This window comes from Eulemur rufifrons, chromosome 7 (assembly GCF_041146395.1).
Source record: "Eulemur rufifrons isolate Redbay chromosome 7, OSU_ERuf_1, whole genome shotgun sequence".
NCBI classification, from domain to species: domain Eukaryota; kingdom Metazoa; phylum Chordata; class Mammalia; order Primates; family Lemuridae; genus Eulemur; species Eulemur rufifrons.
The window spans coordinates 122,853,305-122,875,272 of NC_090989.1; the positions used below are offsets into that span (position 1 = coordinate 122,853,305).

Below are 21,968 nucleotides of genomic sequence, written 5' to 3' on the forward strand. Positions count from 1 at the left end.
CTTTTTTCCTCTTTTCTTTTATACAGAACTTTCAATACTGCATTACCACAGATTGATACTACCAGACAATTGTTTGTACAGACAAGGAAAGGCCAGGAAGTTCTTGCTAAAGTAAAGCAGTTCATGAAACAACACATCCTTCCAGCTGAAAAGGTAAGTATTGTATGAACAAACAGAATATATTTGTGCTAAAAGACTATTGACAACTGCTTCTGTTATTTCTGCTTATGGGAGAACCATGGTGTCATTTTCTTTACAGTCAATCCTTACCCAATTCTCTTTACCTTAGCACTGAGCCACTGTAGAACCTGAGCCTGAAAAAATCCAAATTTTGAAAACATGCCAAGGGAATACACAGATAATTCTATGGAATTAAAATAAGGCCAAAGGGAATTAACAGTTTGTAAAGTTGGGAACCTAAATATATTAGAATAAAACACTACTTTGGGGGCCTTTTCCTAAGGCAGTGACCTCAGCTTTAAAATACACACACACACACACACACACATATATACACACATACATATATATATATATATATATATTCCCCTTTGAGAATTTAATAAGAACTATAGACTACACAGAATGGACGTACCCAGAAAATTTTACATACCATTTCAAGCTGTTCACAAGTACTGTATCACCTCTCTCCCTTATAAGCTACTATGTTAAGGTATTGAGTTTCAGTTAGTTCACTGAGTCAACATGGAACATTCATTCACTCAGTTAAGAATTATTGGGTACCTAGTAATGAGTTGGGCACCTGGGAGCCATTGAATGTAAGAGAAAGAACAAGACAGACAGGGCTTGTGCTTCTGTGGAGCTTAGACTTTAGCGAGAAAGACATAAAATAAGAGGCCGGGCGCGGTGGCTCACGCCTGTAATCCTAGCACTCTGGGAGGCCGAGGTGGGCGGATCGTTTGAGCTCAGGAGTTCGAGACCAGCCTGAGCAAGAGCGAGACCCCATCTCTACTAAAAATAGAAAGAAATTATATGGACAGCTAAAAATATATATATAGAAAAAATTAGCCGGGCATGGTGGTGCATGCCTGTAGTCCCAGCTACTCGGGAGGCTGAGGCAGGAGGATCGCTTGAGCCCAGGAGTTTGAGGTTGCTGTGAGCTAGGCTGACGCCACGGCACTCACTCTAGCCTGGGCAACAGAGTGAGACTCTGTCAAAAAAAAAAAAAAAAAAAGACATAAAATAAGAGATGATAAATGCAGTGAAGAAAAGATAAAAGCTCTTATGCAAATATGTTAAGGGGGCAGGGTATGTGTGTGGGTAGAACACTGCTGTAGAAATGCTAAGGGCTTTTTTAAATTTTTTTATTTAATTGATTGATTGATTGAGACAGAGTCTCACTTTGTTGCCCTGAGTAGAGTGCCGTGGCGTCAGCCTAGCTCACAGCAACCTTAAACTCCTGAGCTCAAGCAATCCTCCTGCCTCAGCCTCCCGAGTAGCTGGGACTACAGCCGCACCATGACGCCTGGCTAATTTTTCTAATTTTAGTAGAGACGGGGTCTTGCTCTTGCTCAGGCTGGTCTCTATCTCCTGACCTCAAGCAATCCTCCCGCCTCGGCCTCCCAGAGTGCTAGGATTACAGGCGTGAGCCACCATGCCTGGCCTGCCAAGGGCTTTATTCTGATTCATCCCTGCCACAGGTTATGTGGTCTTGTGTTAGGTGGTCTTCTGTAGTAGCCTCAGTTTTTTCATCTACAATGTGAGTAGGTATGACTAGTTATACAATAAATTCCCATTTTAATTGCCCATGATTCTGAGGGGTCTACAGTTAGACTGGCAGGATCAAATAGAGAACTGAAAAAGACCAAAATTCTTTCAACAGAAATGTTCAAAGCTGATATTTGTTTGTAGAGCAGTTAGAGTTGTTTCTTGAGTTATATGAATAATTATATTTTTAGTAAATATCTGCCTTGAGATTAACTTTACTCACAGAGTGAGGTATAGTTTCTTAAAAAATACTACTTAAACTGAGGAAATTCTTTCTAAAATAGTCATCTCTCATAGTGTCCAGCAATTAAGGTATCACTTTGAATATTTTCTGTTCTAGTTAGTATTTGTTTAATTCTGAGTTTTAAAACTCTTGAACTTATGAGTATTAAAAAGGGAATGGAACATTTTTAGTTCAAGATAGCAGTATGAATTCAACATTTCCCTCTCCTCCCTCAAATAAAATCTAATTGAATTAACAATAAAGAAGTTTTTATAAAATGAAGTAAATTGGTAGAAGTATGAAAACAGGAGGGGAACACATCAGAGGACTAAAGGTTTTGAAAGGAGAATGGAAATTAGATTTAGAGAGCAGAATCAATCAGACCTAAAAATAAACTATAACGGAGGAAGCCACATCCCCAAGGAATTGTGAAATGAGAGACGCCTGTAGCACAGGTGGTAACTATCTTCCCACAATGGAGTCCCCTCTGATCCGCTGATATGGAAAACAAGAATGAGAAGAGGAAGAGAAATCAAGATGTTTGACTTAAGAATTACCTGCACATGGGCTGCTTGAGTTGGGCTCTTACAGCCCTGCATAGCTAGCAGTGGTTGTGCAAGACAGAAGGCTACAACAATACTCTAAAAAAAGCACATGATCTGTTTCAGAGAAGCCAGGGCTTCAACATGAGGGTTAGTGCCCTAGAGTAGTGTCCTCCATGTTTTGGCTTTTTTTTTTTTTTTTGAGTGCGTGATTGGGTGGAGATCCCAACTTGTCTATCGGCCTGCCTGATTACTGCCTGACTCCTACCTGCTCACCCTAAAATGAAGCCTATCTGTTGGTGGGCTAGTGCTTACAACTAACCCATCATTTGAGGAGAGGCCAGAATTGGCAAAGCCTAGAAATCAGGCAGGCTGTTCTTTCCTTCATAAACGTGAATAAGCATTCAAAGGAAACTGCAGCACACAAGAGAAATGTCACAGGTTGGGCTGTTGATACTCTGCTGAACTTAGTATCATGCAACTATTAAAATATTTTCAAAGAATTTACAATAAAAGAAAGTTATTTATGATAAGTAAAAAAAAAGGTAGCTTATGGCTTTAAAAGGAGGATTGTCAATGTTTTGTGTGGTAAGGTGAGCCACAGTCATTGGTCTTTGTAGATCTTTCAAATCTGGAACACATCCACATCTAATAATGTGAACTTTTTCTTCTCTTAAAAATTTGTTCTGTACCAACAACTATAAAAATGTTTTTTCCTGTAGAATGATTCTGAGCCATACTAGTCTCTGTGGAATATATACATTTGGAATGATATTTAGAGAAAAGTAAATAGCTTTTTCAAAATAGAAAAGGGAAAACCTGCTAAAATTCTATCCAGTATTATAACTAAGTTTACAAAAACCAAAATAGTCATGTCTGGAAAATAAGGTTGTATCTTATATCAACATTTTAACAGTATGTGTCTTTAGCTACTGAGACTTGATGACTTTTTCTGTATACTTTTATATATTTTTCAAACTTTCTATAATGAGAAAAATAAGTTTCATTTAAACTATTGACCTTTTGAAACTTCTTGAATATCATAAACTGAGGACATAACCCATTATCTATGAAAATATTAAAGCCAATACTTCCTAAAGTAGATAAGGAATCCTAAAAATAGCATGTAAAACAGGAACTAGCAACGATAACATTGAGAACACACTTTTAACATAATGATAACATTAATCAGACTTTCCTACCGCGTCTAATAGTGTACTGGGGAGGCACTGTTGCTTCTTTCTATTAGACTTAAGTTTAAAGTGAAAAATATATATTGTTCAGATTTAAGATTCCAAACCAACCAATGTTCTCCAAATTAGTATCTCAGTCAGTGAATGAGGAAGTAGTATGTTAAAGGTGATATTTTGGAAAGATTGACCAGATACCAATCATACTTTCTGCTGTTGTCTTTTACCAATAAATTACTTTTCTTTCTTTGATATAATAACTAAAGAAAGGTTTTTTGTAGTGAGATATTTTATTTAATTCTGAGTCCTACCATACCACAAATAAACTTTGCAAATCTCTAACTGGATAAACTTTAAAACATGAAGTATTAAATAAATACAAATTATAAAATAATTATATAAACCCTGGCATAATTTAATTTCTCCAAATTGTAGTATCATAAAGAGGTAGTCAGAGGTGAGGAAATGGTAAATATGCTGCATAATATATTATTAAACACAGTAGCATTGACTATTTCCATGGCAATATGAGGAATGGAAATAATAAACAACCCCAAACAGGAAATCTTCCAATTTAGCTGACTTCCTGACAGAAATGACAAGAGCTATTCATCCTGGTGCTTTTGAAAGAGCAGACCTTTACCGTCTTGAAGTTTTCACTAAATACAGAAGTACTCCAGCCACATTTCAGTGGAAGGAACATCTTAGTGCATTGCTTATATCTGTGTGAATTGGTAGAGAAGTTTTAGAAAATAATTTCATAATGTGGATAGAGTTTTGACAATGTTCATATCCTTTAATCTAGTAATTCTAGCCTAAGTGCAGAAAAAATAACAGGTGCAGAGATGCTATTATAGCAAACTATTGGAGAATGCCATGACAGTTTCATTCTATCTTGATTCTTTTAGTTGTACAAATTAGAGATAATTATTGTTTTATCTGTCTAGTTTTTAAATTTAGATTTACCCATGTATTTATCATTTTGTTTATTTACCATTTCTTCTTGCAATTCAGATGTTTCTTCTAGGATCAAGTTCCTTTAGTGAGAATCTGCTAGTAAACTTTACTTTTGTTTATTTTTTCTTTCTCTGTTTTTCTTTTTCTTTTCTGTTTCTTTCTTTTTTTTCTTTGGAGGGGGCAATGACTTTATTTATTTACTGCTAATAGCTGTATTTTGTCCTGATTCTTGAAAGATAGTTTTTTTGGATATAGAATTCTAGGTTGACAGTTACTTTCTATCAGCAGTTGAAGATATTACTCCAGTGATTTCTGGCTTCATTTGTTGCTATGGTAAGTCAGCTATCAATCTTAACTGTTGCTTAATTATCAGTAATCTTTCTTTTTTCCCTCCTCTTTCTCCTTTTAAGAGGTTTTATTTCCCTTTGCTCTTCAGTGTTACTGTGCTTTGGCTTCATTGTGGTTTCTGAACATGAAGATTGGTGTCTTATATCAGTTTGAAAACTCCTTAGAATAATTTTTCCAAATATTGTTTCTCTCCTCATTCTTTTATTCTAGGGCTCCAGTTAGACTTATGATACAACTTCTCTCAAAATTAATCATATCCCTTAACCACTCATATTTCTCTTCTCTTGAATTTCTGTGATTCATCTTAAGTAATTTCTTCAGATCTTTCTTCCAATTTAGCATTTATTTATTTTTTAGCTGTATCTAATCTGCTTTTCGATCATCCATAGAAGAGTGGTTCTCAAGTTTTGGAGTGTGTTAGAATTGCTTAGAGAGCTAGTAAAGAACATATAAGCCCAGGCTCATTAAAGTGGGATACAGCCTAGGCCCCTGCATTTTCACCCAGTTCCCCAAGTGATTCTGATAGCCACCAAAAATTGAGACTCACTGCCATAGAATTTTTAAGTTTCATTACTATGGTTTTCATTTCAAGTTGCACTTAATTCTTTTTCAAATTTGTCTGGTCACTTTTGATAGTTTTTTGTCATACTTTTAACTTCTTCCTTTATTCTTGAAATCTATTGAACATAAATACTTTATATTCTGTGTCTGACCATTATAGTCTTTGGGAAGTGTGATTCTGTTTTGTTGAATTATTGTTTTTGCTAATTCTTATTAATATTAGCTTGTTTCCTTGAGTGATAAGTAATTTTTCATTCTGAACTTATGTTCTTTGGAATGGAGTTTTATCACTTAGGGTTATTTAAGGCTTTTTTTAAAGCTCTTTCCTCCAGAGGGAATTTGCTTTTGTTTCTGCCAGGTACTTGCAGGCATTATTGCCAGTAACAGTGTAAACTTAACTTTGGCTTGAGCTTTTAGAACCCCACAGGTCTGTGAATTCAGTCTCAAACTTGGGTGAAGGCAGGCTTCAGGTTAGAAATGTTTCTTTTTTCTATTCCTCCTGGAAATAAGACCTATATATAGGCCTGTATTCCCATGGTCCACCTCTGAGGGGTGTCCCTCCCCCCACCTTTTTTTCCACTTAGGTTTTACCCATTAAACATCCTGGCTTTGGTGGAGGGAAGAGGTGATCTCTGATCCTCCCACTTGTTGTGTTTGGGGCATTTGACTATATCTCCTGATGCCTGCCACTGTGGCCTGTTAAAACCTAGGGTCTAGGCCAAGATAGATTAGCTTACATTCCCTGGGCAAACACGGCTCTAGTGTTTGCTCACAACTGAAAAGCCAGACTTTTTTTATTCCTGGCCTCTGAGGAATTTCCTTATTTTCCTCCCGGCACAGTTATGCATTAATAAATATATTTTAAAATTATTTTTAATATTTTACCTAATATTTTTAGTTGAAGGGTTTCTGTGACCATCTAATGTACCATATGGCTGGAAATGGAATGCTGAAATCTTGGTATTAGATTTTGGAAGTCTGTAAATCAATAAATATGGTAATTCACCATATAAATAAAAGCAAGAACAAAGACCATATGATCCTCTCAATAGATGCAGAAAAAGCATTTGACAAAATTCAGCACACTTTTATGATAAAAACTCTTAACAAAATAGGCATAGGTGGGTCATACCTCAAAATTATTAAAGCCATATACAATAAACTCACAGCCAACATCATACTGAAGGCGGAAAAATTGAAAGCATTCCCGCTTAGAACTGGAACCAGACAAAGTTGCCCACTATCTCCACTTCTATTCAATATAGTGCTGGAAGTCCTTGCCAGAACAATCAGACAAGAGTGGGAAATCAAGGGTATTCAAATGGGCGCAGAAGAGGTCAAACTTTCACTCTTTGCTGACTATATGATATTATATCTAGAAAACCCCAAAGATTCAACCAAGAGACTCCTGGAATTGATAAATGAATTCAGTAAAGTCTCAGGGTATAAAATCAACGCACACAAATCAGTGGCTTTCATATACACCAGTAACAGTCAAGCCAAAAATCAAATCAAAGACGCAACAGCTTTCACAATAACATCAAAAAAAAATTAAATATTTAGGAATATATTTAGCTAAGGAGGTAAGAGATCTATATAGGGAGAACTATGAAACACTGCAAAAAGAAATTGTAGAGGACGTAAACAGATGGAAAACCCTACCATACTCATGGGTCAGCAGAATCAATATTGTTAAAACTTCTATACTACCCAAAGTGATCTACAGAATTGATGTAATCCCTATCAAAATACCATCAATTATTTTTCAAAGATCTAGAAAAAATAATTCTGTGCTTCATATGGAACCAGAGAAGACCTCATATAGCCAAAGCAATTTTAAGCAAAAAGAACAAATTGGGAGGCATCAGTCTACCAGGCAAAGAATTTATGAAGACCCCCAAAGCATTCGTAGCAGCAACAAAAATAAATAAATGGGACCTGATCAAATTAAAAAGCTTCACACAGCCAAGGAAACTGTCATTAGAATGAATAAACGACCCACAGAATGGGAGAAAATATTTGTATGTTATACATCCGATAAAGGGCTAATAACTAGAATCTATATAGAACTTAAGAAAACTAACAAGAAAAAAATCAAACAACCCCATTAAAAAGTGGGCAAAGGACATGAACAGAAACTTTGCAAAAGAAGACAGAATAATGTCCAGCAAACATAATAAAAAGTGCTCAACATCTCTAATCATCAGGGAAATGCAAATGAAAACCACAGTGAGCTATCACTTAACACCAATGAGAATGGCTTTTACCAAAAAGCCCCAAAACAACAAACACTGGCGTGGATGTGGAGAGATAGGAACACTCTTATGCTGCTGGTGGGACTGCAAATTAGTGCAACCTCTGTGGAAAGTAATTTGGAGATAGCTCAAAGAACTAAAAATAGAAATACCATTTGATCCAGCCATCCCACTACTAGGCATCTACCCAGAGGAAAAAAAGACATTTCATAATAAAGACATTTGCACTTGAATGTTTATGGCAGCACAATTCACAATTGCAGAAATGTGGAAACAACCCCAAGTGCCCATCAATACATGAGTGGATTAATTAAATGTGGTATATGTATACCATGGAGTACTACTCAGCCATAAAAAATGAATTAATACCTTTTGTAACAATCTGGATGGAACTGGAGACCATTCTACTAAGTGAAGTATCACAAGAATGGAAAAACAAGCACCACATGTATTTGCCATCAAATTGGTACTAACTGATCAACAGTTAGTTGCTCACATGGAAGTAATGTTCATCGGGTGCCAGGCAGGTGGGAGGGGGATGGACGGGTGGGTAAATTCATAGCTAATGGGTGTGGAGCACGCTGTCTGAGGGATGGACACACTTGTAGCTCTGGCTTGGGTGATGCAAAGGCAATATATGTAACCAAAATGTTTGTACCCCCATAATATTCTGAAATTAAAAAAAAAAAAGGAAGTGCACACACACACACAAAAGATTTTAGAAGTCTACCAGCTAACACTGAGGCAGCATAGTTTTGCTATCAGTAAACCTTGAGCATGTTTTGCTTCTGTGTCTGATTTTAATATATTATTGATTTAATCACAGCTGAAAAAGTTTCTTCACCTAAAAATGTTTACTTTGTATATTAGCAGTTTATGACATTGTTTACTTTGTATTAACTTTAGCTAATGAAAATTTATTTCTTTTCTTACTTTAAGGAGGTAATTGAGTTCTATGTTCAAAATAAAAATTCAGTGGACAAGTGGAGAAAACCTTTAGTGATTGATAAACTCAAGGTAAGAAAAATAAAATCTTTAACATTAGAAAATTCATATACAAGTGTTTTTTGAGACCTTAGGTCTTAGTTTTGTTGTTGTTATTGTTATATATAGAGAGGATAATTATATCAGTAATATCTTTTTTACAAGAAAGTTAAAAAATAGAATCTATAATATACAAATTAGGCTACATAGTGTTCTATATATCGTATGTGATGAAGACAGCCTCTTATAGCTGTCCAGAGAAAAAAATATGATCAAAACTACTTATCATTAGCCATCACTGGATTGAGACTGAAGTCAGGGAAGGGTTAATCCAAATTTCATGTTTTCAAGTCTTAACAGCAATGCATGTAAGAAATTGAAATGCATGAATTAGTATATTTGGCAGAATTATACTCAGTTGTGTGGGATTTTATAGTAGTTCTGATTCAATAAGAAGTTCTCAAGTAAGAAATTTAATTTTTCAGCCGAATCCAAGGAAGCTTGGAGGAAAAGGCATTTCTTCAACAGCTAAAAAATTTGATATATAATAAATTAGTAACCACTTAAGTTTTGTACACTGTAGGATACAGTGAAATAAATAACTCCATAAGTGTTTTTAAATTTCAAAAATCATAAATGCCAATATTTTAAAAAATAAGCTACTTTAGGTCATGGTAAATTATGATCCCTCTGGCATGTTCATCACTTTCACAGGAAATGGCCAAAGCAGAGGGCCTCTGGAACTTGTTTTTGCCAGCTGTAAGCGGTATCAGCCAGGTGGACTATGCCTTGATTGCTGAAGAAACAGGAAGATGCTTTTTTGCTCCAGATGTCTTTAACTGCCAAGCACCAGGTTGCTACATTAATTGAAAACAATTTTCTCTAATATTTTGAGCAGTGTTTAAAATTTCTCTATATGACAAGAAACGTTTCTACAATCAGCGATTTATAAAATTGGTTATAATTTTACTTTCCAGCTACTTTGATTTAAACATAAAGAGTAGATTTGAAATTCTCATGGAACTATTCTTTTGTGAAACATCATTATATTAAGAATACTGGTGAATAGAAGTAGCTGTGAAAGGGGCTGGTAATGTAAGGATTCCGCTTTCCTGACTGGGGATTGGATATTTCTATGGCGAGCTGGAATGGACAGAGAGTTCTGAATCTTTTGAGCAGCTTCACTGTCTCTCCACTCATTCACCAATTATTTATTGATTATCTGCTCTATGCCAAGCACTGTTCTAGGTTCTCAGTGAATAAAATACACAAAGAGGCCTGCCTTTAAAGATCTAATTCTAATATAGGGAGATGAAAATAAACAAGTATAGTAAGTTTGAATATGAAAAGCACTTTGAAAATAAAAACGGAGCAGGGTAGGAGAGCTTTGCAATGCTAAGAGACAGGAAATACGAATTACAATTTCAAATAGAATGGTCAGGATAAGCCTCATTGAGAAAATGACATTTGATAGACTTAAAGAAGGTGAGTGATTGGGTTAGCCATGCTGATACCCCAAGTGATTGGGGAAGGGTTTTCATAGCAGAAGGAACAGAAAATGCAAAGATCCTAAGGCAAGAGTGTGATTGGTGTGTTCCAGGAATAGCTGAGGAGGCCAGTGTGGCTAGGAGAGCATAAGTAGGAGAAGAGATAGGAGAGGAGAGAGCCACGTTTTGTTGGGCTTTATCAGACAGGTAAGCATTATACCTTCAGTGAAATCAGGAGCCTCTGGGGATTTTTAGTAGAGTAGTAACAAGAGATGAGAGATGATGGTGGTTTAGACTCGGATAGTACCATTTGGGGAAGGGGGTGTTGAAAATTTTTAAAAAATTAAAAATAGACTATGGTAGTAGCAGTGGAGCAAGTGATTACGTGGCAAAATTCTAAATACATTTGGAAGACAGAGCGAAGAGGATTTCCTGACTGGATATGAGGTCTTAAAGGAGGAGTCAAGGATGCCTCCAAGGACTTTAATGTGAAAAATTGAAAGATGAAAGAAGGAGGCCAACTTTTCTTCAAGTAAAATGGAAGGGGTAAATGTGGAATGTAGTCTGTAGGAGGTGTTTCCAAACCTGGATTTGTGGAAGAACCACTTAATGAACTTTTGAAAAATATATATTCCCAGATTCCATCCCTAGAGATTCTGATATAGTGTATCTAGGGTAGACCCTGGGAATGTCTGTCTGTCTGTCTGTCTGTCTGTCTTTCTTTCTTTCTTTTTTTTTTTTTTTCAGATTATTCTGGTTATTTTGATGCTACCAGTCAAGGATTTGTACTTGATTTGTAGCAGGGTGATTATGGTATGAGAGACCCTATAGTGTCCCTGCATAAGATAAGCCTCAGTATTGCCTTTTGTGCTTATTGTATGGCCCTGATGCTAAAAATTTCCCAAAAAGAGTTAATTGAGGGTTAAGCTGCCAAAAAGAGGTATATGGGATTACATTGGACTTCTGGGAGAAAATGCAGTCTGGATTTAGCAAAGTGGTTCCACCCCGGACTTTGACTCTCTCCTTTGTTTGGCACTATTAAGGTAGTTCATAGACTTCTGATGATGGTTGAACTTGTCCCTGACATGGTTTTCCCTCATCCAAACACTGATTTATCAAATTACTGCTGTACTACATTGTAATCCAATAACAAAGCTATTGTAAAAGTAAAGAAATCTATCCACAGAGTTTCTAAAGATTTCTTCTCAATTGTGTGAGGCTATTACTTCATTCTACATAGGTAGCATGATTTTTGTGGAAAGGGAACTGAACTGGTAGTCTTTTAGTTTAAAATGTTTTTGATTGCTTCTCATAGAGGTGTGTTTTATTTTGTGATCCAATATGTAGCATATGTAGTTGTGTGTGTGTGTTCAGGACGAATGGGTAGATGGATGGATAAATGGATAGATAGATGTATGTTACTGAAACAAAAGTTGCACAAAACAATAGTTTCCCTTACTACATGCAGTGCATTCAGATATTTTTCAGAGTCTGATCTATTAATAATATATTCTGTTTTGTTCTATTTCTTTTTTTAGAGAATGCTAGCTATAGTCCATAAAATTGGTTTCATGATGCACTAATTGGTCATAATATGAAAAATAATTCTACCAAAGACTGCTTTTGCAGGAGCAGCTCTGCCACAGTTTTTCCATTTGACCTATGAACTCACTTTTTACGAAATGGTCATTTTTTCTAGTATTAAAATTTCATGAGTCTATCAGTTATACCGTGTCTTAATGATATAACCAAATTGCTGAAATTTTAAAATTGGACAGAGAAATACATTTTCTTTGATTAAGGAATAATCAGCAACTCTCCTGAACAAACAGGATGTGTAAAACTAAATAGAAAACTAGGCATTTTCTCTTTGTGTAAAGATATCTTCATGAAGGCCTTGGACATTGTGTTTTGAAGCATTTCCAAAGCAGATAAAGAAGGAAATGTAATTGATGCTGATTAAATACTTTGGGATTTTCTTAAATATAAAATATGAATTTCTACTTAAGTTACCCAAATTATTTCCCAAATAGTTATAAAAGTTTTTGGGAAACATATACACTCTTCTTTTCCCACCTCAATAAGTCATACAATATTGTATACTAGAATGTTGAAAATAGCAATTTTAATCCTAAAGCTATTACTGTAAAATATTTGGACCTCTGGAATTCTTTTCTTTTCTTTTTTTGTTTTTAGAGACAGGGTCTTGCTCTGTCACCCAGGCTCAAATGCAGTGACACCATCATAGCTTACTGCAGTCTTAAACTCCTGGGCTAAAGCGATCTTTCTGCCTCAGCCTCTCAAAGTGCTGAGATTATAGGAGTGTGAACTGATTTTTTTCTAATGGGGAAAAAAAAGTTTTGTTGATGTAATTCATCTAGGTTTTTTCCCTAATCCATAAATAATAAGTTTGTGAGATTCTCAGAAGAAACTGATAATTTTTGGAATTTTTTTAATCTTTTAATTAATTTCATTTTTTAATTTATTCAAACTATTAATATAATAAGTAACACTGAATTTAAAATAAGAAAAAGACAACAAGCTTCATTAATTATAACTCGGGACTTATTTTTTTCCCTCAGTCGAAAAGAATGTTAAGTTTGTGTTAATCTGCAAGGAATTTTATGTCTCTTGATATAATGTTGGCTCTGTTAGGAGTGTCTGAACAGCGTACAGACATATCTTGAGAGATTTAACTTAGACTTAACTCAGTTTTCATAACCATTTCAGTAACTATCCTTAAAGTCATTGTAAAATGTGACATTGAAAATGTTTTCCTGAAAATCTTCTGTGTAATCAGTACTCAAGGGAATGGCTTTAGACAGTATTTTTAGAAATTCAACAGGAATGAAAATCAGAGGAAGACTTCTAGGACATTTTGCTCCATGGCAGACATTAAGCATTCTTTTTTAGCTGAGGATGATATCACAGGGTATCATGTACTAAACAGTACCCTCCCAGGATTGGAGAGGGTCTTTTAAGTTGTCTATTGCAGTTTTCTATCCAAGGAAGAGATTCCGTTTTTAACATCCTTGAGAGATTATCTAGTACTTTTCTATCTGGTAAGGGGTGCACAAAAGAGCATTTTAAAGATAAAAAGACAATAATTGCTATGTGAGTTCAGAGGAAGGAGGTATTTCTGACTAGGTAATCAGAGATTCTTTGCAGAGGAGGTTGTGGCTCATAAGAAGAAATTTACTAAGGAACCACAGGTAGAATTTCACTTGAGGGAAGACCTGGCCCAGGCAAACATGTGGAAGTTAGAAAACACAGGGTGTGTTTGAGGAATAGCAAATAGACTTAAGGACTGGAGTCTTAGTAAGATAAGCAATGTTAATTGTCCTAGAAGGGCATATTTGCAATATAGCAGACAAAGTTTAGGCCAATAAATTGTTTTCTTCAGTCCTAATTGAGTTAGACCTCATTAGAGCCATGCTTCATTGTAATGAACTGGACAAGAGTCTGTGATTCAGAACAAGTTGGATGTGTACCAAATGCCATGTACTTGTAACTATTAATATTTATGACATGCCATCCTTGTAAATTATATTTACTATATGTTTCAAAATATTTTTGTTGCAAATATTTGCTTTTAAAAGATGCATATCTGTATCATCTATATAAAATTCTGGATTTCATAACGGTAAATTTTCAAATGCAAAAAAAAAAATGCTTTTTCTTCTGTATAGACACAGGGAACATGGAGGTACTGTACCTCTATGGAAATGAGGAACAGAAGCAGCAGTGGCTTCAGCCTCTTCTTCAAGGGGACATTGCCTCCTGCTTCTGTATGACAGGTAAAGACAAATTACCTTTCTCCCCTTGTGTAGTCAGTCAGTCTGGAGTTATTATGGATGAGTTCAAGAAATGTGGGTCGTGGCTCGTGGCTCTGTTCCAGTCAAATTTGCCTGCGGCTAAAAATATGAATGTTTGTTTTGAGCCTGATTTTAAATTTTGGCATTTTTAAATTTGCAGAATAAATTTTTCCACCGCTTTGGGAGAACACCAGATGATGTTTCTGGTATCCTGCTTTGGGTATTAGCAGAAGAATACAGCTGTACTCAATAACAAGTACAGATTACTGTGATTGAGAGCTAGCCAGTTTGGAAATGCCGTGCAGTAAAGCAGTTGTTTAAGTGTCCTGTGGAAAACTTTCTGAAGACCTTAAGTATTGAGCAGTCTTTAAAGAATCCAAAGTATATAAACTGGTGAATGCATTCCTGATGGAATTTGAAAGGCGCAATTAGAAATTGTTTAAGATAGGTGTATAACTCCCCACTGCTAAATTTGACCTGCTTTAAAAAAAAAAAAAAAAGAAAGAAATTGTTTAAAATAGTAAACTATGTGGTGGGGGAAATGTGGCCTGCAAATATTTAGTTCAGATTTCCATTTTGAGAAGTAGAAAATGATATTTTTATCTACTTTTGATGGTTAGGGAAAGAAAGGACTGAGTTGTATCCCAAGTCATATATTGGTAAGAAAGCCTAAAACACAATTCAGAATACTGATCCCCAATGTTCAATATACTTCATTCATTCTTCTAATGCACATATATTGAATGCCTACTGTATTCAGTAGGAGAACCAGGGTGGAATGGGGAAGGGTAGGAAGATCAAAAAGACAAGGATGCCTGTATCCTTAAAAAATTTCCATTCCCTTATCTAAGTCTTTTTGTAAACTGATGATATCTGCCTGCCTATAAATTCAACATTTGTTTATTTATAGAACCTGATGTAGCTTCAAGTGATGCCACAAATATTGAATGCAGCATCCAACGAGATGGCGATAGTTATGTAATTAATGGCAAGAAATGGTGGAGCAGTGGTGAGTATTCAGCATAAATTTTTTCACCTAACAAGTTGATCTTTTGTGCCAGATGCTGTGCTAGAATAATGCTATTATACTTAGTTATTAGTCATGATCATAATTCTTTAAATTCTTCCTTTTTAAGCATTTTCAAATTTAGAAATAGTTAAAAGGAAAAGAAATTTTAAAATAACATGTCTTGATTAGGTGATGTTTATTTTAAAACAGAAAACATACCTTTTTTTTTACAGTTTGAAAGATAAAATTCATTAGTGAAAACTATTTTTGAACAATGTAATTTCTATTAAAATTTAATTTTAATAGGGGCATATTACATGGGTTATAATAATTTACATACAGTTGTTTTATAAAGATAAGCTGTATATGTTATTAAAAATAATTTATTGTACATATTTTCATTACTTAAAAATACAAGAGTTTAAATGAAAAATATGACATTTTATACATAGGATAATATATCTTTTACTCAACCCTCAGTCATAGACTTACATAAATGGATGAATTCTTTAGGAAGATATACAAATTTGAACCTAGATAAATATGATAATCTGAGGATTGCTTCGAGAGTACACATGATAAACCTAGCATTTTTCAGGATAACCAGTTATTACCAAAGAAAGTTGACATCGTAGAAGCAAATTATATGTTTAAGAACTTGACAGGAATGTATTGAAAGGGTCAGAAAAGCTTATTATGTATTATTTTGGTTGTTTTCTTTCTGAGATTTTATAAAATTACTTAAAATTTTAAAAACAGGAAAAAAATTAAGTTTTGCTGCATATTCAGTTACCAAAATTATACAGGCAAATTGTTCTTGTATTAAAATTTAGATAATTAAAAATAATTATACATGCCTCTTAACATGAGCCTCCTTATTAATCTGTTTTAGATGGCCTAACTTATAGCATGGTGGGAGTTTTTTCCTTCTTAAAAACTTCTTTTATTTTGAAATTATTATGAATTCACAGGGAGTTGCGTAGATGGTACAGAGTGATCCCAGGTACATTTTATCCAGTTTCCCCCAATGGTTCCATCTTACATAAATATCAAAACCAGGAAATTGAAATTGGTACAATATGTGTATATAGTTCTGTGTCATTTTATCACATGTATAGATTTGTGTAACTACTCCTGCAATCAAGATACAAAACCATCCCATCAACACAAAGAACTTCCTCTTTATAAAATAGTGTTTTATTGATTTATGCCTATTACTATTTTCCTGTATTGTTAATATTAATTTTCTTATTTTGTACAGTTAGTATTTCATTTCCTCTTCTTGTTGGCTTCCATCTTCCCCCTCTTTGTTGTAAGTTGCAAGCACAGTGTTTGAGATTTGAGTTTCAGAATAACGCAGATGTTTTATCTGAGGAAGCAGCATCATTCATGTGTATCCAAGCAAAAGGCAGAGCGGTTTTACATTTAAATGCTAAAAGTGCTGGTTGGCTGTGTGGGACCCTCAGAATCAAAAGGAATCTCCTCCACATTTTGTCTCTGTCTTCTCCACGACCCATATTTCTTGGCCACTTTCATAATGTAGTTTTTAAAAGAGGCTCCCATGAAAACATAAAGGATTGGATTGAGGCAGCTGTGAAAGAGTGCGATGCTTTCTGTGATTTGGATGGCCACGTCCATGCGTTTGCTCATGTCACAGTCAGTGATCAGGGAGTAGATGATGTCTATGGCTCGGCAGAACTTGACAATGTTATAAGGCAGCTGAGTGACAATGAAGACTATAACCACTGTGAGCAGGACTTTGAGGGGTCGAGATTTTTTAATATTTGGCATCTTGATGAGTGTTCTTGCTGTGATAAAGTAGCACACCCCCATAATAAGGAAGGGTACTACAAATCCAATACAGATTTCTAGCATTTGAATAGATGCTTTCATTGATGTTCCTAGGTGGTGGGGAAAGATGGGAATGCACCTAGCATTGTCATTTACTGTATAAAAAACCAGCTGGGGTATACTCAGCAAGATGGTAGCCATCCAGACACAGAAACAGATGATCCAACATGGTTTTCCCACTCCTGATTGACTGGGGGCTTTAGTTACTGCCAAATATCTGTCTATGCTAATACAAGCTAGAAACTGCATTCCAGAGACAAAGTTTACTGTATATAAGGCTGAAGTGACTTTGCACATCGTTTTCCCTAAAACCCACCCATGAACTGCATTAACTGCCCAAAAAGGTAGAGTGAATAGAAGTAGTAAATCTGCCACAGCCAAATTCAGGATGTACACATCTGTTTTGGTTCTCAGTTTCTTGTAATAGGCATAAATTGCCACTACTATGGAATTGCCTGCAAGTCCAATTATGAAAGCTATTGTGAGGAAGACAGGGAGAAAAACTTTTGCAAATCTTCTGACTTCTTCTTTAACACATATCATTTCATACTGACTGTAGTCATGAGTGCCATTCAGTTCATTTTCCTCATAATAGTAATCTGTTGACTGGTTGTCTTCCAAAGCCATGGCTCTTATCTAGGTGGCAAACAAAACAAAACAGTATATTCATTTTAAAATTGCTTAAAAGAAAACAGTTTTTATCCAGCATGTGTTTTGTTCTTCCCCTAGAGAATAGATTGTTGCTGTATAACATACGTGAGCCTAAAGCTACCAGGTGGGGAACATGATGTTCGGATTGTGTAGACGTGTGGAAGAGTGCAGATTAAAAGGAGGGGACAGATTCAAGACCTGTTCGGAAGGTAGAATCAGAGCTTAGGGACTTACTGGAAATTAGGAATGAAGGTAAGAGAGAAGTCAAGAATAGAGCAGGCTTACAGCCTAGATGACTAGGGGTAATGGGGTTGCCAAATAACTGTATAAATAAGTAGGTAGTGACAGTGCCACTCTTTAAAATGCTATAATTGGAGCCACACTGGACTATAACTCCAAGATTAGTTACTCATCCTTTGTTTTTACAATTCTGTGTGCAGGAGCTGGGATGATAAGTAAAATACCCTGGGAAATTTTCTTAATCACTAAATCTTAAATGAAAATGAAGACCTTTGTGTAAAAATTGTTTTTAAAATATGAAAACTTAGATTTCAACTAAAAAGAATAAAAATATTATAATCTTTACATATGTAATTTTGTGAGTCTTATAGAGTATATCTATAATAAAGATAAAATTTTAAATGTTCTATTTGCTTAAATTCATTTTATGTTTATGTTATTTATTTATAAATTTAATTTAAATAAATAAATAATCTCAGCATCTGTTTTGAATTTCACTAGTTGGCTTTTATAAAACAAGGTCTCCTCTAGTCAACTTCCCTGTAAAACCTGTCACTTTCACTTATTTATACTATTATTTTGGCAGCACCATTATCCCCTAGTCATCTAGGCTGTACGCCTGCCCCATTCTTGACATCCCTCTTACCTTCATTCCTAATTTCTAGTAAGTCTCTAAATTCTGATTCTACCTTTCAAATAGGTCTTGAATCGATCTCCTCCTTTTAATCTGCATTTTTCCACACATCTGCACAATCTGACCATCATGTTTCCCACCTGGCTACTATAGTATCTTCCTAACTGGTACCCTACTATTGTTATTTCTTACCACCCCTTTGTCAAAAACATTTTTCCACCAGAATATTCTATCTCTAAATTGCCAATCCGTCATTCCCCTGCTCAGTTCCTCACCTGGAAGACACCTTGCTTCACCTGAAACGCATAATCGCGTTGCTTCAACTGAAATACATAATTCAAGCTCCTTAGCATGATCCCCAAGACGCCCTTCATAATGTGGTGCCACTGTGGCTCCTGTCACCTCTCCCTATTCTGTGTCCCACCCCACAGGCAGTGATAGGGCTGATTGGCCAGCAGTTGACTGGCACACCCCGTGCTGCAGCACCTGTCTACATCATTGTTCATTCTGTTCCTTTATCTGTCATATTCCTTTCTGCCCTTCCCTTGAAGGCCAATTCCTACTTAATTAACTTGGTGTCATGTCCCCAGAACACTTTCCTGATGTAATACAGTCTCTCCATCCCTCTCAGAGAACTGATCCCATCTTCTGGAAAAGATATGTTTCCCAGACTAACCTTGTCCATCTGGGCTCTAAGTTCTCAAAAATATGACCTATTTGATTTGTGTTTGTAATTAAACCTTATTAACATGCCTGGCACACACTGGCTGCCCAGTAAATATTTGTCAAACTAAAGGTTTTGCCGGAAAGTGTAAAGCTGTTACTCTAGAATGGATAGATGATATGCCAGGAATCTTCTGTCTCAACAGTAAGTTATTATACCACTATATTGACTATTAGCACCATATAATATTAAGATATACTTGTACATAAGTCACAAGTTTTAAAATGTATATAATAATGACTTTCAATGTTTTTATTCTAGTGCTGAGTTTTGTTTTCCTTTTCCTTTAGCCTTTCTATCTTCCTTTATTTTTATCCTTTGAAGAATCTCAAATATTCTTACAGAATCAACAATAAGAATATTATTTTTAAAACAGTGTGCCAATTTATGGTACATTTTCAAAAGAACATTCTTATACTTGCCAACTCTTTTTGAATAAGTAAAGCAAAGAAGGTTCTGAGAAAGATACCACATAGGACTGTTTCTATTATGTAAAACCCAGGTGCTAACTATTTAAAATGACTATTTTTAACATTAAAGTTATTTTAAAAGTTCCAAACTTGAAGTCTACTCTGGTCTTCATTTTCTTATGTATTAATTATTACCACAACATGAACTTTGTTCTCTTTCATCACAGAAATCTTAAACCTGATAATAAGGAATGATATGGCCAGATATTATACTAAGGAAGGGTATTTTTAGGTAAGAATTAATCTTACTAAAAATGTGAATAAATAAAAGTAGGAAAGAAAATTATTCACAGAAATGATCTTTCTGGTAGATATACAGAAACATTTAAATATCTTTATTATTACAACAAAAAACTAGTATAAAAGAAAGCAGAAAAAAAGGTATAGCAAAATCTATTTTCTCATTAACAAAGTTTTACAGACAACTGGTATTTAAAATCATATTTTCTTCTTGCTATATTCAGATTTTCATTTTAAGGTTCATGTGTACAACTATTCTCAAATAACTCTTTTCTGCACATGTAAGCATTTAAACTTTTATGCATCAAGATTGCCTCTATATGGTAAATATACAAAGTCTTTGGGTTTTAAAGAAAAGTCATATCCAAGTCACAATGAAAAAAGAAAGAAAGAACCAACCTGTTTCAGTCAGCAGAGAGGAGCAGTGTTGAGTGCAGAAAGTAAAATCAAATGACCTCTCTTACTCCGAATACTTTTGTTTTCACTTTATACCCCGCCTTTATCTTGCATCCAAAAAGGGTTTCCTGAAATTCAACCTTGTGAGAACTTGATCTTTTACTTTATGTAAAATCATACTGTGAAGTTAAATCCAACTTCTTAAGTGTTCTAGTTTACAAATTTGAAAGAATTCCATCTTCTTTCAAAAACTACAGATGTTTCAGAGTTTCTGCTTAGCCAAAGAGAGCAAGAAAGTTCCTGCAGCTAAGCAACTGACTGCTAAACCAAAAAGAGAATCCACCCAAGAACAGCCAGCCAGCCAACAAGCACTTGTGGATAGCATCTAAAGAAATATTCCCTAAAGTTCTTTCATCTAGGAAAGAAAACAAAATTGATTTTAACACAGAAAATTATCTTTTTAAGACTAAATTATGAGTAATCATTAGGCATTTATGGTAGAATTCAATATTTTTATGACATCATTTAATATTTTACTTAAATAGACTATTGCTGGCTATTCTTTCTCTATCCTTGTCCTAAAGTGTGCCTTTCCCCATGGCTTTAAACTCTCTTGCTTTCTTGTAACCTCTTTTTCCAAAGACCACAAGACAAACCTTCAAAATTCTTTGGTCTGAGGAGGCTGTTCATTTTTCCCATGCTTCCAAACAAATGAAAATTAAAGAAAGAAGAGAAATTTATGCAGATTTGGCCCTCATGGTCTATTTGAACTTGACTCTCCTCACATTTGCATGGCAGTTGCTTTATTTATTTTCTCATGCAAGGCTAGCTCAGTCTCCACCTGCAGAAGTTATTTTAGACACATACATACCATTTTTTCTCCAAGCAGTTGGTCTAATCTTGTGGATTCACAAAAAAAGGAGGCTCATTAGGGCCTTCATCTTCCTTTATGTTCCCTTACTGTATGTCTGAGGGTACAGCCAACTTCTCCTTCTAATTATCCACCACTCTTTGAGGAAACATCATCGGCATGCAGCTAAACTAGCTCACCAAGAAAAAAGTTCCTGGATTTGTGGCATTTGCTATTTTCCATGTTATAAATATTCCTATCACAGCCAATTTCAAGCTACCGAGATAAAGTCACTGAATACAAAGTTACTACGAGATGAGCATAATTAGAGCTCCCGAGCAGGCTTTACTACAGTTCTTCTAAAAGAGGCATCTCTTCTCCTTACCATGCATGGTTGCTCATTCCTCTAATCTCTTGCTGCCAAGCTGAAGAATACTGCTATTAATGTTATCCCTGCCCTGGCTAGGCCATCTGGTCTTTCCCCTTCTCTTACCTCTTATTCTTCTTGATCTTCGGGATATTAGCGCAGGAGGAAGTGAAAGAACAACCCTCCACTGAATTCTCATAGTAGCCTACAACATCCCACAAGGTCTGCCTCAATCCCTCACTGCCTCTCAGACCTCATTTCCTGCTACTTGCCCCTGTGCCTGGTGGTTCTGCCACACCCATCTGCTTGCTGTTTTAGAGCATACCAGGCATTTCCTGATCAGGACTTTTATGCTGGCTCTTCTGTCTGCCAGGAATGTGCTTTCTCTTAATATTTCCAAGGTTCACTCCCTCATCTCTTTCAAATCATTGCCCACTTGCCACCTG

The 21,968-nt window shown here is 35.4% G+C and overlaps 2 protein-coding genes across 2 annotated transcripts in view; one reads left to right on the forward strand and one right to left on the reverse strand.

Moving 5' to 3' along the window:
* Positions 1-21,968, forward strand: part of ACAD11 (acyl-CoA dehydrogenase family member 11) — an 82,735-nt gene that overhangs the window by 30,042 nt on the left and 30,725 nt on the right. The window contains exons 9-13 of the mRNA XM_069475420.1: positions 27-153; positions 8,744-8,821; positions 9,503-9,641; positions 13,965-14,072; positions 15,001-15,099. Of these exons, the coding sequence (XP_069331521.1) occupies positions 27-153; positions 8,744-8,821; positions 9,503-9,641; positions 13,965-14,072; positions 15,001-15,099 (551 nt within the window). The remainder of the gene's footprint in view (positions 1-26; positions 154-8,743; positions 8,822-9,502; positions 9,642-13,964; positions 14,073-15,000; positions 15,100-21,968) is intronic.
* On the reverse strand, positions 16,439-20,342 carry ACKR4 (atypical chemokine receptor 4). Its single transcript, XM_069473236.1, has 2 exons — positions 20,309-20,342; positions 16,439-17,586 (listed from the first exon to the last, which is right to left on the reverse strand). The coding sequence occupies exon 2, from the start codon at positions 17,575-17,577 to the stop codon at positions 16,525-16,527; it is 1,053 nt and encodes a 350-aa protein (XP_069329337.1). The 5' UTR covers positions 17,578-17,586; positions 20,309-20,342; the 3' UTR covers positions 16,439-16,524.

What these genes read in the sequence shown, in the direction of transcription:
- ACKR4 (XM_069473236.1), bottom strand. Translation starts at nt 17,577, where the DNA reads ATGGCTTTGGAAGACAACCAGTCAACAGATTACTATTATGAGGAAAAT.